Source organism: Carassius gibelio, chromosome B6 (assembly GCF_023724105.1).
Source record: "Carassius gibelio isolate Cgi1373 ecotype wild population from Czech Republic chromosome B6, carGib1.2-hapl.c, whole genome shotgun sequence".
Lineage (NCBI taxonomy): Eukaryota > Metazoa > Chordata > Actinopteri > Cypriniformes > Cyprinidae > Carassius > Carassius gibelio.
In genome coordinates, this window is record NC_068401.1 from 2,832,063 (window position 1) to 2,847,483 (window position 15,421).

General features: G+C 33.7%; 2 protein-coding genes across 2 annotated transcripts; both read left to right on the forward strand.

The window, feature by feature from the left end:
* Positions 1-1,545: 1,545 nt before the first annotated feature.
* csrp1b (cysteine and glycine-rich protein 1b) lies at positions 1,546-7,077 on the forward strand. Its single transcript, XM_052559532.1, has 6 exons — positions 1,546-1,652; positions 2,340-2,449; positions 5,341-5,509; positions 5,586-5,715; positions 6,060-6,153; positions 6,817-7,077. The coding sequence occupies exons 2-6, from the start codon at positions 2,341-2,343 to the stop codon at positions 6,891-6,893; spliced, it is 579 nt and encodes a 192-aa protein (XP_052415492.1). The 5' UTR covers positions 1,546-1,652; position 2,340; the 3' UTR covers positions 6,894-7,077.
* Positions 7,078-13,209: 6,132 nt separating this feature from the next.
* Positions 13,210-15,163, forward strand: tnni1b (troponin I type 1b (skeletal, slow)). The gene is made up of 5 exons (XM_052559533.1): positions 13,210-13,377; positions 13,570-13,701; positions 13,894-13,983; positions 14,470-14,646; positions 14,730-15,163. Exons 1-5 carry the CDS (start codon positions 13,369-13,371, stop codon positions 14,820-14,822), a joined length of 501 nt encoding a protein of 166 aa, XP_052415493.1. The 5' UTR covers positions 13,210-13,368; the 3' UTR covers positions 14,823-15,163.
* Positions 15,164-15,421: the final 258 nt, after the last annotated feature.

The window sequence follows — 15,421 nt, forward strand, 5'->3', positions numbered from 1 at the left end:
AGCACACGAGTCACGCTCTCTGTCTCTCAGGCCTGTACACATGCTCAGATTTACATGAAAACCTTCCTGTCCTGGACTCTTGTTTCTCCAGCGGTGGATTAATGCATTGGTCACACACTCGTTCTCATAGAGGACGTCCAGAGGAGACAGACCCTGTGTGTGACCAAAGAGCTGTATAGAAAAAGCAGAGCTTGAGGACTCTCCTTTCTCAGTCTCAAGGCTATGGATCAGTTTTCAACATCCTCTTTGCATCAGCAATGGAAGGAAGTCATTGGATCAGATGAATCAGTGCCGGAAGAACAGCACCATCAGCAGACAGAAGATGTGTGCTGTAGTATCCATGTGCAGCTGTGAAGATGAGGAGAAACTATAGAGAGAAAAGTGGTACCATGCTTTGAAATATATATTTATATACACATGCATACATACAAACCAGGGCACAAATTGATTCCCATATCTGCATTTCATGGTAATTACATTCTACTGTAAGATAATTTTACAAGAATCACATTTTATTATCGTATTACCATACTACTTTGTCAATTTGATTTCCCCCTTGATTTGGTTTTACAGATACAAACCAATATCCAACTCCCTCACTAACTAACTAACTAAATTTTACCAATATTTACCTTTTATTTGTTACTTGACAAGTTGAGAAGAGTAATATACATGAACAGATGTGAACATTGAAGACAACAAGCACCTTCTAACTAAAATTAAAATTAAAATTAAAACTAACTTTATTTCTTAACTGTCTAATCGGCTTTATTTCCAAATAACTAACTGAACTAATTGGTGGTACGCTTCCCAAAAGCAACAATGGTCAAAACAATGGTCGATTCCCTAACTTACTAACCAACCAACTAATATGTTTTATTTCTTAACCAGCTAACTAACTATAGTAGCTGACTTTCTAACTAACTAACAAACGTTCACCAATATTTGCCTTTTATTTGTTACTTGACAAAAACAGATGTGTAATATTCACACACAGCTGTGAATGTGGAAGACTCATACAAAAAGCAGACAGCAAGCACTTTCTAACTAAAACTAATCAACAAACTAAAACTAATCTGCTTTATTTCTTAACTAACAGCTAGCTAACAAGCTTTATTTTTCAACTAACTAATCTGCATTATTGCCCTTACAAACCAATTTGTTTTATTTCCTAACTAACAAACAAATAACTTTATTTCTTAACTTACAAATCTAATTGGTGGTGTGTTTCCCTAAAGCAACAATGGTCGATAACTAAATAATCAACCAACTAACTAAGATGCTTTATTTCTTAACCAGCTAACTAACTAGCTGACTTTCTTCCGCTTCTCATTTCCAGCAGGTCCAGCTGTGCTTCATTGTGTTGGAATGAGGAGGGTGAGCGACTCCAGTCCTCCTAACAAACACCGTTTAAGGTCAAAACACACTCAAAACACACTCTCTCTGTCTCTCTCTGTCTCTCTCTGTCTCTCTCTGTCCCTCTCTCTATCTCTCTCTCTCTCTCTCTCTCTATATCTCTCTCTCTCTCTCTCTCTCTCTCGTGTTCAGCTCCTCATCTCATCTCTTCATCAGTCTTTCATCCTCTCTGGACTCATCTGAGGACTCACACTCTGCAGAACACTCTCTCATCTAGGGACTAACTATCACTGCAGGTGAGAGCTTTACTATTACTCTCCATAAACTAATGTTTTTGTTTCAGTGGGAAAGACAGAACGCTGGTGTCTTGACCCTTTATCCAGGTTTGAAATCAGATGCACAGTCTGTAGAGAGTATATTACACTTTACAACAAGCTCCCATTTGTGAATGTTACTTAATACATTAGCTAAAATGAATATAAATTAACAATACGTGCTCTCTATTTTAGTTTATGTTAGTTAATAAAAATACTATTTTGTTATTTGTTCATGTTAGCTCACAGTGCATTAACTTTTGATAAAAAAATAAAATATATATATATATATATATATATATATATATATATATATATATATATATATATATATATATATATATATATATATATATATATATATATTTGTGAATGTTGTTTTAATTGGTAGTTCATGTTAGCTAACATAAATCATCCATAATTATGTGCATATTCTTCCATGACTTACCAAAAACCAGCATGCAGCCATTTGATTGTACTTTAAAAACAATGGCATAGGCAAATTATCTTTTATCCAGTCAAAATGTATCTTCATATAAAAATAACTGAATTGAAACTGTGAAAACAAATAAACTGCAATTGCAAAAATAATATGCAAATGCAATAAAGATGATGCATTTGTGAAGAAATTACGCATGTCTTAAAGTCTGCATGCATTGATACTGTCAGGATGCCGCTGGGAGGAGGAAACAAATGTGGCTGCTGTAAGAAGACGGTGTATTTTGCAGAAGAGGTTCAGTGTGAAGGACAAAGCTTCCACAAGTCCTGCTTTCTGTGCAGTAAGTCACACACACACACACACACACACACACACACACCGCTGACCCGAGACTCATGCTCTGTATTCACAATATGTGAACTAATGTGTGAGATAGGAGCAGATGTTTAAGCTCAAGCGGGGAATCTATTAGAGACAGACATATCGGTACACAGATGTTCACCTGACACCTTCAGTGCTCTAATGGAGTATTTTAAGCAGAAAGGATGTGCATGTGAGCGTGAGATTCTCCTTGTGGAAATGGGTGGTGAAGGTTAGTCCTGCAGAGAGAGGGTGTTAACCGGAAAATGGAAAATTATTCATGCAGATGGTCATATATAGCACGGAAAATAGATTGTTTTTGGACAAAACTGTCAGCTGTGAATGTGATAGCATGATGCCAGCCCAGAGGAAATTCTTATTATGTTATATAGTTTATTCTTCTTTGGGTACAAATCTCCACAAATACTCTAAATAGTGATTTTTATTTATTTTTGTCCTAAAAAAATATTAATATATATATATGAATTAAATGCATGAATTAAATTGCTTGCTTAACTGTACCAGTATATCTGCAGTATTATAGTAATAATTATTATTTTGAATTAGTTTTATTTAAAAAAATTTCATAGGCTATTTATTTTCAATTTTACACAAAGTTTTCTGAAAGTTCAGTCATTTTTGTTAATTCTTAAATATAACTATTTTGTTTTTTTTTAATTCATTTTATTTCAGTTTTAGTTTTAGTTATTTTACTACATGAAGTTAAAGAATGAAAATGAGTTACGTTTAAGTTTTGTATCTTTAATTTATTTCCAAGTAAAATTTATTTTATTTTATTTATTTATTTATTTGTATATGGTTTTAGTTTTTGTTAACTATAATAACCCTGAATTATACATGCCAATAATTAATAGTAGTTTGCACTTATGAATGACTTAGTATTGAGATACACGATTTTATTAATATTTAGTTGTTTTTTTTTTTTTTGAGAAAGTTTTAGTAATTTTGTTATCACTTTTGCTGTTCTTAAATATATTTAATGTGTTTTCATGCATTTTGATTTCAGTTTTAGTTCTAGTTCTAGTAGTAAATCAAGTAATAACCGTTGCATCATTAGCAATAGTTTGTGCTTCTGAACTAATGACAAAAGTGAGTTTGGAAATGAGACTCTGAGCAGCATGTACATCTTTCCTGTTTAACAGCATGTCTATATTAGGTGTTGTACAAAGGAACATCCCGGTGGATTGGTCTGCCTTTTATGGCTGCACATCATCTACATCTGCCTGCAGATCTGTGGAACAAATGGATGTTTATGTGTAGATGACACACACACACTGATGATGCACCAAACTCTCAAAGTTATTATGTCACCAAACAGTAGGGAGAGTGGATATGTTTAAAGTTTTTAAGGTTTAAAGGTTCTCAGCTGCATCCACTAGAGTTTTAGAAGAGATCTCAAGAGTCTCAAACTGTGCTCAGATTAGCAGAGACACAAATGTTTGCCTTAAACTTCAGATATCTCTATATGGATTCAAACATTTCTCCTCAAATTCCTTGTTACTTATAGCTTGCATAATCAGTTATTGATTTTCAGGAGTCATGAACTGCATTTCTAATTGTATAATGTTTCCTGTGCGGTGAATATAAGGCTATAATGTATCAAAAACTGTAATAATGCTGAAGTAAAATGCTATTTTACAGTTTCTGAGATTAACTAGTGCTGAAATATTTAAAGTAGGATATACAGTACATCTTACTTTACCTGAAAATGTACTACACTAATGTAAAGAAGTATACTATACTGAAAATTTAATCTGTATTTATTTATATTTTTTATATAAAGTTGGATGTGCATGTATGTACAGTATACTCGCATAAGTTGATAATGTTTATCAGATCTCATCTGCTTGATTGTTTGTATAGTTGCAAAATGTAAACTATATGATCACCCAGCTCTAATCTGCTGAATGCAACTATCAAGTAAGAAGATACTAAAACATTATAAACAGTAACATCATGATTTTTTGTAAAGCTGCTTTGAACCAAAAGTGTATTTGACTCGACTTGCTCTACTGAGACATTGACAGCTGACAATAAACAGCCACTGGAAGTACAAATGAGTCATTTTGCTAGTTTGGTTTCAATAAAAGCTGCTTTTTTGAATGAACAAATGGTACAACCCGTATGAACAAAGTAGTCTATAATAGGCTATATAACACTTATTTTCCTAAATCAAGAGTGACATTTTATTTATCTAATTTTCACATGTACATTCTCTATTTAGATGGAAATATAAGTTCATATAACATATACTGTATAAAATCAACATCTGTATATGTACATATGTTAAAAATATCTATATTATAGATTATAGATACTATTTCTTTTAACATGGCATTATATGTAGCAAACCCTGCATGTCAATAATATACATTATATTTTACTCTATATGCAACTTGTATGTTGCAATCTGTATATTTATTTTATTGTAATATTTTTATTTATTATTTTAATACTTTTAGATTTGCATAGCATCCACCTGTATTGACATGTTTTCATATATATGTATATAAACGTCCAAAATGTATTACACACAAATAAACAGAGATATATTTATGGGTTAAGAATTTACAATACATGAAAATGTTCCAGATAATAGATTTCATATATGTTTTTACTTCATATTTCATATAAGGAAATTTAAATATGTTATCTAGATAAATTGCATAGTTTATGGGAATGACTTCTTGTGTCTAAAGATAAGGGAGAACTTGATTTCTGTGAGAATTAGACATTTGTAATATATGAAAAAGCAAGCATTTATTTTGCTCTGAAGTGCAACATTATCTACAGAGCGAATTGTCTAATGCATAGCAGTGTATTGATTATGTGCATCTATGTGGACTGCAGTGGTGTGCAGAAAGAATCTGGACAGCACAACAGTAGCTGTGCATCAGGACGAGATCTACTGCAAGTCCTGCTATGGTAAGAAATACGGCCCAAAAGGCTATGGCTTCGGTGGAGGAGCGGGAACCCTCAGCATGGACACGGGTGAAGCTCTCGGGATCAAACCGGCCGGGTTAGTAGGATGTTTTCATTTGAATTGTGTCTTTACCAGTGTACATTAAAGTAGCCAGTTTGCATTCGTCATACAGACAAACATCTCATCGTGCAACCAACAACCCCAATCCGTCAAAGTTTGCGCAGAAGCTCGGCGGCTCGGACGTTTGCCCTCGCTGTGGAAGCGCCGTGTACGCGGCAGAGAAGGTGGTTGGAGGGGGAAACGTGAGTTCATTTTTCTTGAATAGACTTGTGGAGATACTCTCACATTGCCTCAGGCATATTGCCCTACCAAACTGGTTAACCCAACAATTTAACTGATTGTTTTGGCATGGTTGCCAAAATAGCCTCATTATCGCCTACTAAAAACAATGCAATGCAAACATAATACCACCGTGTCCTCACCTGCCTTCATTCGAAAGTCAACTAATGCTGCAAACTGACAAATCACTGCCAATCCCAACATGTCTGATGTTTTATATACTGCCAAACAGCATGCCAGGACAATAAAATCAAGCTAATTGACCGTGAAAAATGAAATCTCGTGCATCACTTTTCATCTCCTTTAGTCTTGGCATAAGAGCTGCTTCAGATGCGCAAAGTGTGGAAAGAGTCTGGAGTCCACAACTCTAGCAGATAAAGATGGAGAGATTTACTGTAAAGGTCAGTATCAAATATCATACATACAGGTGTTTATTTTTGTTCAATATTAGGATATTCAGGATTTGTTTAGAAATAGGCAGAAATATAAACAGTAAAGAACATTTACATCCAAATTAATAAAAAAATTTTTTATTTAAAGTGTATTTGTATCATTTAGGTTTAGAATAAATGTTATATATAACAATAGTACTGTATTATGCTATTTATAATATTTATATAATTAATATTTCTAATAACATTTCTATATTAACAGAATATTTAAACTGATGTTGATAAAAAATAATATTTATTTAATGTCTATAATTTATAGTCATAATAACATTTTAATATTATTTAAATGTAATATTATATTTAATAATTATATTTTTATAGCATTTCTATTCTAACAGAATATTTACATTTCTATTGATAATACTGTTTATTTAATCTGTATTTATATTTCTAATAATTCTATTTATTTTGTTATTTAGATTTAATATTATGCTTAATATTTACAACATTTAAATTTAATATATAAAATATTATTATATTATAAAATATAATTTATAATTAGAATATATAATGCATTTTAATCATGTTATATGATTTTATCATGTTTTTTTTTTTTAATACTTACAAAAACATTATTTATTTTATTATTTACACTTATTTCTATTTATATAGGGTGCTATGCTAAAAACTTTGGACCGAAGGGCTTTGGCTTTGGTCAGGGAGCTGGTGCTCTGGCTCACGCTCAGTAGAGATACAGCCAGAAGAAAAGACTGGTCACTTTCATGAGAAACATGTTTGATAAATGTTACACACACACATATCAGCGCCTAATGTGGTGTTCGGTTTATACTAAATCCAATAAACAGTTTTATTGTGAATCTAAATATTATTATCAACTGACATTTTTGCAATAATAAAACTGGGTTATTTTTACGTGGGCACGGGGATTTAGAATTTTTTATTTGAGTATTTTCTGGATTATGCTATGATAACGAACAATGCAAGAATGCAGTTATAATCTGAACAAATACGACTCAGAGAATTGTTTGTGAACAGACACGGTTTGAAAGCGCTCTCAGATGACTGGCTTGTTTTGTCCATGACATCACACACACATGATGAGAACAAAGTGTGTTTATGTCTCTGAGCCTGTCACGGGCTTGATCTAATGAGACCACAGACCGACTCACACCATCACAGAGAGACTACGCTTTCATCTACAGACTCAACACTAACAAACTCAGAATTAGACAATGAAACGAATAAACAAAACTGGTCTCAGAGCAGCTGCTGGAGGAAACACAAGGCTATTCCCACCATCATCAAGGAAATATCTACCAGAAGCAAAAACACAAGCTATGCTAAGAATTCAAGTTTATGCCAAGTGAATCAATACAATATGCAGAAATACACATTACATAGCAATGAACATTTCAAATCGAAGTGTTTTTGAGTCAAGGTCACATGACCTCACAACTGTATGTTGCATATTAGAAAATTTTTGAGCATTTAATATTTCATTCATAAATTATTTAACTCTTTCTCTGCCATTGACAAGTTATCTCATTTTTTAGAACACAATGCTTCCCCCGCCAAAGATGTGTTTTTACGGCTTTTCGTGTTTCGGGTGTGCTATTACACATCTTCTGAACAAATACAAAACCTCCCGAACAATAACACACGTGAACAGCACGGAGAAACGAGAGATCTCTTATGTAAACAGATGCATATTAAAAATAATGAAATCATCAGCAAAAGACAGCATATAAATGAAAACTGCTAAATGTTACGGAATAAAATGTTGACTGAGGAAGTGTATGTCTGTATACTGGAAGCTATCAGATTGCAGTGAAAATCATCAATCATCAGCAGTTTTATTCAAGAATGCTGGCAGGAAAAGAGTTCATGTAAAAAAAGTTTGATTTAATAATGAGTCAAAGAGATATGTTAAAATGAATTGAGCTGAATTGAACATTAAACACAAGCATTATTTCTCACTGAAGAAGTAGAAAACCACCACCACATATTTTCCACTCTCTACACACAGAAAGACCAGCCTGAGTCTGGCCTGTGTTTTTACAAGTGCTCAACAGTTTATAAAAAGCCAGTGATAATTGGCTGTCTGGAGGTCTGAATTTTTAACAGACCCAGAGTAAAGAATGATTCTATTAAACTACAGCAGAAGAGACTGGGGCTAGTTGTCACACAGGGGAAGGTCTTCATGTCTGGAAAGATGTGATTTTTAAGGAAAAACATCACATTTGATCATGTGCAAAACTGATGTAATTTCTTGTCTGTTTAAATGAATATATATGTATGTGTGTGTGTGTGTGTATGTGTGTAGCTAGTTAGATAAAAAATTAAACATTTATATAAAGTTGTCTAAAGTGTTTTATTTTATATGACTTTATAATTTAAAATTGATTTAATATTTATTATTTTATTTTATAAATATTAATTTCATAAATATATTATAAATATTACACATAAGATTTGAGACATTTCCATTGTATATTTTATATTTTTATACAAACAACTATACATTATTTGACTATACATTAACTATACATTAAAATTAATAAAGAGCATTTATAAAAACCCTATAATACATACAAAATACATTTTTTTATTTTTTTATTCCTTTTTCATATTTTTAAAAAGGTATTCGTCTCAAATCCACATCAATATCTTATACCCCATATAATGTGACAACATGCCTCACCAACAAGAAGTAATTACTTTTTTTATTAATTTTGATTTTTATTAACTGATAAATAAACCCACCCTGGAAAAAGTGTGACAACTAGCCCCGGTCTTCATCCCATATAAAAACAAATCCTCTATAGGCAAAAAATAACACGAGCACATACTAAATGATGCTTAATCCTCTCACACCAGCGTTCAATATCAACAACGACTCTAAATACGGTCCGATCACGACCGACATGCAGCATCTATAATCCTGGGTTTCCACATCAGCCAAGAACCAAATCCAGCAGAGCTCTTCATGAGAGTAAACAGAACAGGTGCTACTCACAACCGACCCTTCTAGAACGCTCTACAGCTAACAATCTGGGAAGCCCTTTTGACATAACAACAGCATCTGAGTCATGTTACAATACGTGCATGATGTTATGTCCCTCAGAAAGCAGGTCCTGGAAATGATGCTCGAGTTGACATGCAGATAAGAGAAAGTGATGCAAAAAACACATCTACACCCACACAAACACAATACAGCCAAGAAACGGCATTGTTCGAATGCTTTCCACAACCACAAAGAGTTTGGTAACATGGTTACAGAGACAAAAAGAAGTGCATATTTTATCACTTATAATGGAAATCTTGAAGGTATTTAGACAGTACAGCTTGAAGACTTCAACCAGGCCTGATAGAGTCTGTAATCTCTCTAACTATGATATCTGGAAGGATGTTGTATAACTGCAAAGAACACCTGGAGAAAGCCAGCAAAACCTAAGCACAGATAAAAGCATTGCATGCATGCATTTATCTCGAGGCATCAAAATAGCTTTTACGTAGTATCTCACAAACACCAGAGTGGCGTTAACAGCTGTCTGACTGCTCTATGTTTAGATGCCAACCTATGGGCAACTTTGCATTCCTGCCATAATCTCTCACAAAGATTATTGCTGTCTACAGTTAATATTTTAATCAGAGAGCAGGGTCAAATGCAGAGCATGGCTCCACTGATACAACAAATCAATGTGACAGAATAAAAAATAAAACAAAATCAAAAAACCCATCCCTAAAGCAAATTGTTACTGTAAAACAGACTTGGGAGATAATATTAATCTAATGCAAAACTCAGTGGAAGATTTTTATGCTCAGATGTTGCTCTTTTATAGCTTATGACTTCATTTAATTCTCACTTTATTTTCATTCGCTTTCAGATGTTTCTTTTGAAATTCCAGAAGGGAAAACAAATCAAAACAGTAGTTATCAGTACACCTGTGGCTATACAAGTAATATAGACAGCAGATCATTTGATCTTAGGAGAATTTAAGGAGATGTAGATTTTGGATTCTCGGACAGTTTGAGACATTGTTGAGATCTCTTCCAAAACATTCAGAAGCAGCAGATTTAATGTGTTTAAAATGATTATATAAATCCAAAAATGATTATAGAAAAGGCCAAACTGATACCCACGAAGTAAATTTATTTGATTGATTATGAAAGATAGTTTCCATCTTATGAGAAACCCAAAGGAAGATTTCAATGCTCAAAGATTTCTCTTTCATGATACTTCATTTATTTCTCATTTAAGAGTCAACTTCCTTTTACAAATGACATCAATATTAATCACACAGTAAGTTTGGAGCTATAAACAGTAAAAGTTTTTCAAAATGAATAAAACAAAAATTATTGAAACAAGGAATACTATTTCAGTCTAATCTGAAAATGTAATGTTTAATACAGTGTTACATGTCATTTATTTGTAATTATTTATGAATTGAATTTCACAAATAACAAATAAATAGCAAGACATGAAACATGAAACTTTTAATATAGGAAATACTGAAAGTTTTTTCCTAAAACACAGTCCAATTACCTTTTTATTTTATTTACAAATGATTTGCACAGTATAGAGGCTTTTTTTCTCAAGAGTAACGTCTGAGAAACTTTTTAATGATCTTATGAATTCAACTGATAAACATGAAGTGAGGCTGATCCCTAAAGCAAATTGGAAGACTTTGTTGAGATCTGGTCCAAAACCCATGGATTACTAGAGGCTTGTTCTCAAGAGAAGATCTGCTCTCAGTGCTGACTGAAAAGATCAGTGGAAATGTCTTTAAATGAAAGCTAAATTAGGTTGTGCGACAGGCCCGAAGCATCATGAGGAACCACAGTCCACTGTCTGATGGCTGATAAGTGCAGCACAATGACTATCAACAACAGCACTCCACAAGTGCTGGATAAAAGCTTTGTGTGTGTGTGTGTGTGTGTGTGTGTGTGTGTGTGTGTGTGTGTGTGTGTGTGTGTGTGTGTGTGTGTGTGTGTGCTAATAATATCATCCAGTAACAGGCCGAGGATGAACAATAAGAGGGCGTCTTAAAAAAGCGAGGCATTGTTCTAGAGCATCACTTCTCTGCCCATCTGAGCACCGCAAGGTAAGTTCATTCAGTTTGCTTCCATGTTAAGGAAAGTAACTTCATTTCTAAGAAGAATAAACCAAATAAAATATAAAAATAAAAAACAAATCTGAATACTGCATAGACATTTCCTTCTCAGTATTTGCTAATATTGCCAAACGTGTAACCAAATATTAAATATTACTGTCAACAAATGTAATGGTTCAAGAAACTGTTATTGGAAAAACCCCTATTGCTCAACTTATTTAGAGAGATGTCAATACACGTGGTAAATTTACTCTTTCCTTTAATTTATTTTATTTACTTAAGTGCTTTATGATTTATAATCCTTCTCCGTCTCCCAAATCACTTTGATTTTATCTCTCAGATCCTTTAATTAAAAAAGTACCCCTTTATCTTGCTGATTCATACATTTACTTTTAACCTTCCAGTTCAGAGCTGCATAAAACCTCAATTTAAATTGCAGAAACCCGAAACATCACAGAAACATTACTTTGGAAACCACCTTTGGCGTTCGGCTAAATAAACCTATCCAGTTCCAGATTTATGATGATATGCTCGCTTTTTTTATTGCGTAATTTACCATATTTGTTTTCGTAAGTGCTCTAGACCGGTTTTACATCATCGAGCGGAAACTTGGGCTGGGTTAAAGCCTCTAAAGCCTGGTGCGGGTCTATTTATGGTACACTGCAAGTGGATATGGGCTGGAGAAAGCTGGGATTGTTATCGGTGAGGCATAGTTACCATGCCAAAATCACAGCGCCATGATAGGCTTCTGCCAACACCTTTTTTCCTACGGGTCCACTTCATCTGTGTGTGTGCAGCCGCTGTCAGGACTTTGAAGTGGTTAACAGATGCAGCACAGACGCCAAATCAATCAATTAGCAGCAGTTCATTTATTTTAAAAAGCAACACCTAAATGGTCGACATATCATTCCCACAATGAGTTCAAGAGTCAAATACGTGAGGCTGCTGCTGTTAGAGGTATAATCACATCTGATTAGCACGTCTGATTCTGGAAAAGCTGTCTGATACTCGAGCCCCTTGAAGATCCTCCCAATGGTTCTGCCCTTTGGAAACAAATGTCTTTATTTTTATCTCCTAGGTTGAATCACCATTGTAAAGATGCCTGAGTGAGTATATTGTGTGTCTGCTTTCTGTTGTTCGTCATCTTAGACGTCTTACGGCTCTCTCGACAAATGTGCTCTATTCTTGGATTTACCGGCTGTGATGTCTTTACTCAAGGCCTCAGAATTAATGAAGCCTGATTAGGAGTCTGTGAATACAATAGAGCCCAAAAATCTGAGACCACACTGAAACTCTGAGAAAGAAAATTATATATATATTCACTATTTCTGGGTCACTTATCAATAGTCAAATTAATAATTCATTAAATAATTTGTTTTGCTTCTTGCTTCTCAATTTATATTCTGAATAACTCAGACAATCAGGTTTTGTTTATGTCATCTTAAGTAATTTAGTATTTATTTTTTTGCACAAAATCTGAAAAACCAAAAAACTGTTGCATAGGATTTCCAGTTTTCACTCAGAAAGTGCTAAATTTAACAAATAATATAAAGAAAATAATTTAAAATGCGGTCACACATTGAATTTGACATGACAGAAAGACTGAAATGTTAAAACATACTTAAATTAGACAAATAATTTTCATTATTAACTTTTCATATACACTGCAATAATCTTTGATGTAATTTGGAAAATTATAAAATTATTTTCACTATTTTTATAAAAATCAGTAAAATATTCTTTTCAAATGTATTAATTTGAGGAATGCTAAATAAAAGCATTTTCTCTTGAGGTCTTAGACGTTCGGACATCATTGTATGCCTCAAAACTAAAAGCTTAATTATTAACAAGAATCATATTTTATGATCTTATTGTGTGTTTTTATTCTTTTGCAGGCAAGAGGTGAGAGAGACACCCATCATTGAATGCCACTTTTTCAATACTTCTTTTCTGATCTGTAACCATAACAAATCATAATTTGACGTGAGAATGATAGTATATGACAGAATAAATAATCTTTGCTCTGTATAACCAACACTTATTTTAAATTTGACAGAAAAAGTCCAAGATCTCTGCATCTCGCAAGCTGATGCTTAAGGTACAACTGCATTGCAAAAATGGTCATTTTCTTACTCAACATAAGTAGTGTTTCCTGCAAAATGACACATCTGTAGAGTGCATTTATGAAATGTAATAAAGCAAAATTTAACAAGCATCACAAATGAAGAAAGTGCATTCAAAAGCTAGCATATATTAGATGTTAAAGTGTGAATATCTGTGTGTTGATCAGAGTCTTATGGTAGCTAAAGCAAAGGATGAGTTAGAGCAGGAGCTGGTAGATAAAGAGGCAGAGAAGGACAGATATCTGGCTGAGAAAGCTCCTCCGCTACAGACGAGTGGCATGTCTTTTGCTGAGCTTCAGGTACATCATCCACAACACATCGCAAAACACTCTCATCAATTCCTTACCATGATAATACCAAAAATGATAACATGGAAACCCAAAGTGCTATTTAAGAACCATGAATGTTGTAAACAAACAATAATATTATAAAATCATACTCTTTCACCATCAGCAGAAACAGCACTACACTATATTTGTTCTCTCTATCAGGAGCTGTGTCGGGAACTACACGCTAAGATCGACGTGGTGGACGAGGAGCGCTATGATATCGAGGCTAAAGTGCTTCACAACACAAGAGAAGTAAAGAAACAGTTTAGCTCTTTAACAACACGCCACGTCTGTAGGGAAATAAAATGTATTTTTGGCCATTCACAATCACAGAAACTCCCAGAAACCAGACATGAAATAACACGTTTTCAGTATTAGTTTGTCAGTACATATTAAAACCATGTACTGGTAAAAATAATAATAGTAATAATAACAATAAAAATGACTTGGTTAAAAAATATGAAAAACAAGAGAACATTTTATGAAAACTGAAAGGAATTTAAAAAAAAAATTATAATAAAATTATAAAAATGAAGCATTGCAAATGCAAAAAAAGAAAAGAAAAATACATTGGAATTGTTTTTATTAAGTCGCACCTGTTTAGGATTTTTCATTATTCCTAAATAATGCTGTAATGTTAATCAGGTATTGCTCTGGAATTACATCATATTCATACAGGAACCAAATTAGCTGATAACAACTAGCGAATGATGAAACTTTTAATCAAACCTGCTGCAGATCAAGGACCTGAACATCAAAGTCCTGGACCTGAGAGGCAAATTCAAGCGACCCAGCCTGAGGAGAGTCCGAGTCTCCGCTGACGCCATCCTGCGCTCTCTGCTGGGCTCCAAACACAAGGTGTCCATGGACCTGAGAGCAAACCTCAAGTCCGTCAAGAAGGAAGACACAGAGAAGGTGTGCTGGGGGTCCTCCAGGACTGAAATCAAAGCGTTGAAGCGGTGTGACATAATTCTGTTCTGTATTTGTGTTTGTTGTAGGAGAAGACAGTGGAGGTCAGTGACTGGAGGAAAAATGTGGAGGCCATGTCTGGAATGGAAGGAAGGAAGAAAATGTTTGATGCTGCACAGTAAACGAGTGAACGCAATCAACATCTGCAAACATGCGAGTGTGTATAAGTTACATATGGATAACTAATTATAAAATATACCAAGTGATTTGTGAGTGTGTAACATAAATACGTCAAATTAAAAACCCTGTGATGAAGTTGCCAGAAAGGGTTGAACTTCGTGTGAAAAGCATCATCAACATTGTCCTGTAAATAAATGGTGTAATTTGCAGATATCATGATTTATCATTTCATCTGAATGTTTTAAATGGACAAATGTTTGGTAAGGTAATGAGTAAAGCTGAGGAGAAAATGTACTCTTGTATGTAGCCCTTTCTGCTTCATAAAATGATTCATCCTGACTAACATGATGTGCTGATAAGACCAAAGTGACTATTTCATTGGTTTCGCTGCATATTTCTCAGTTTAGCAGTCAATATTTGATTAAATTGCATTACATTCAAACAAAGAAGGGATTGTATTTTCTCAATATATTAATTAATAGAGCCTAATTTCATCTTCAATACCAGTAGATGAAGACCATCAGTAAAATCACTTACCAGCTGCTAGAGGGCAGCATTTATCTGCTAGAACTTATTGTATTAAAATAAACTATCTATATTT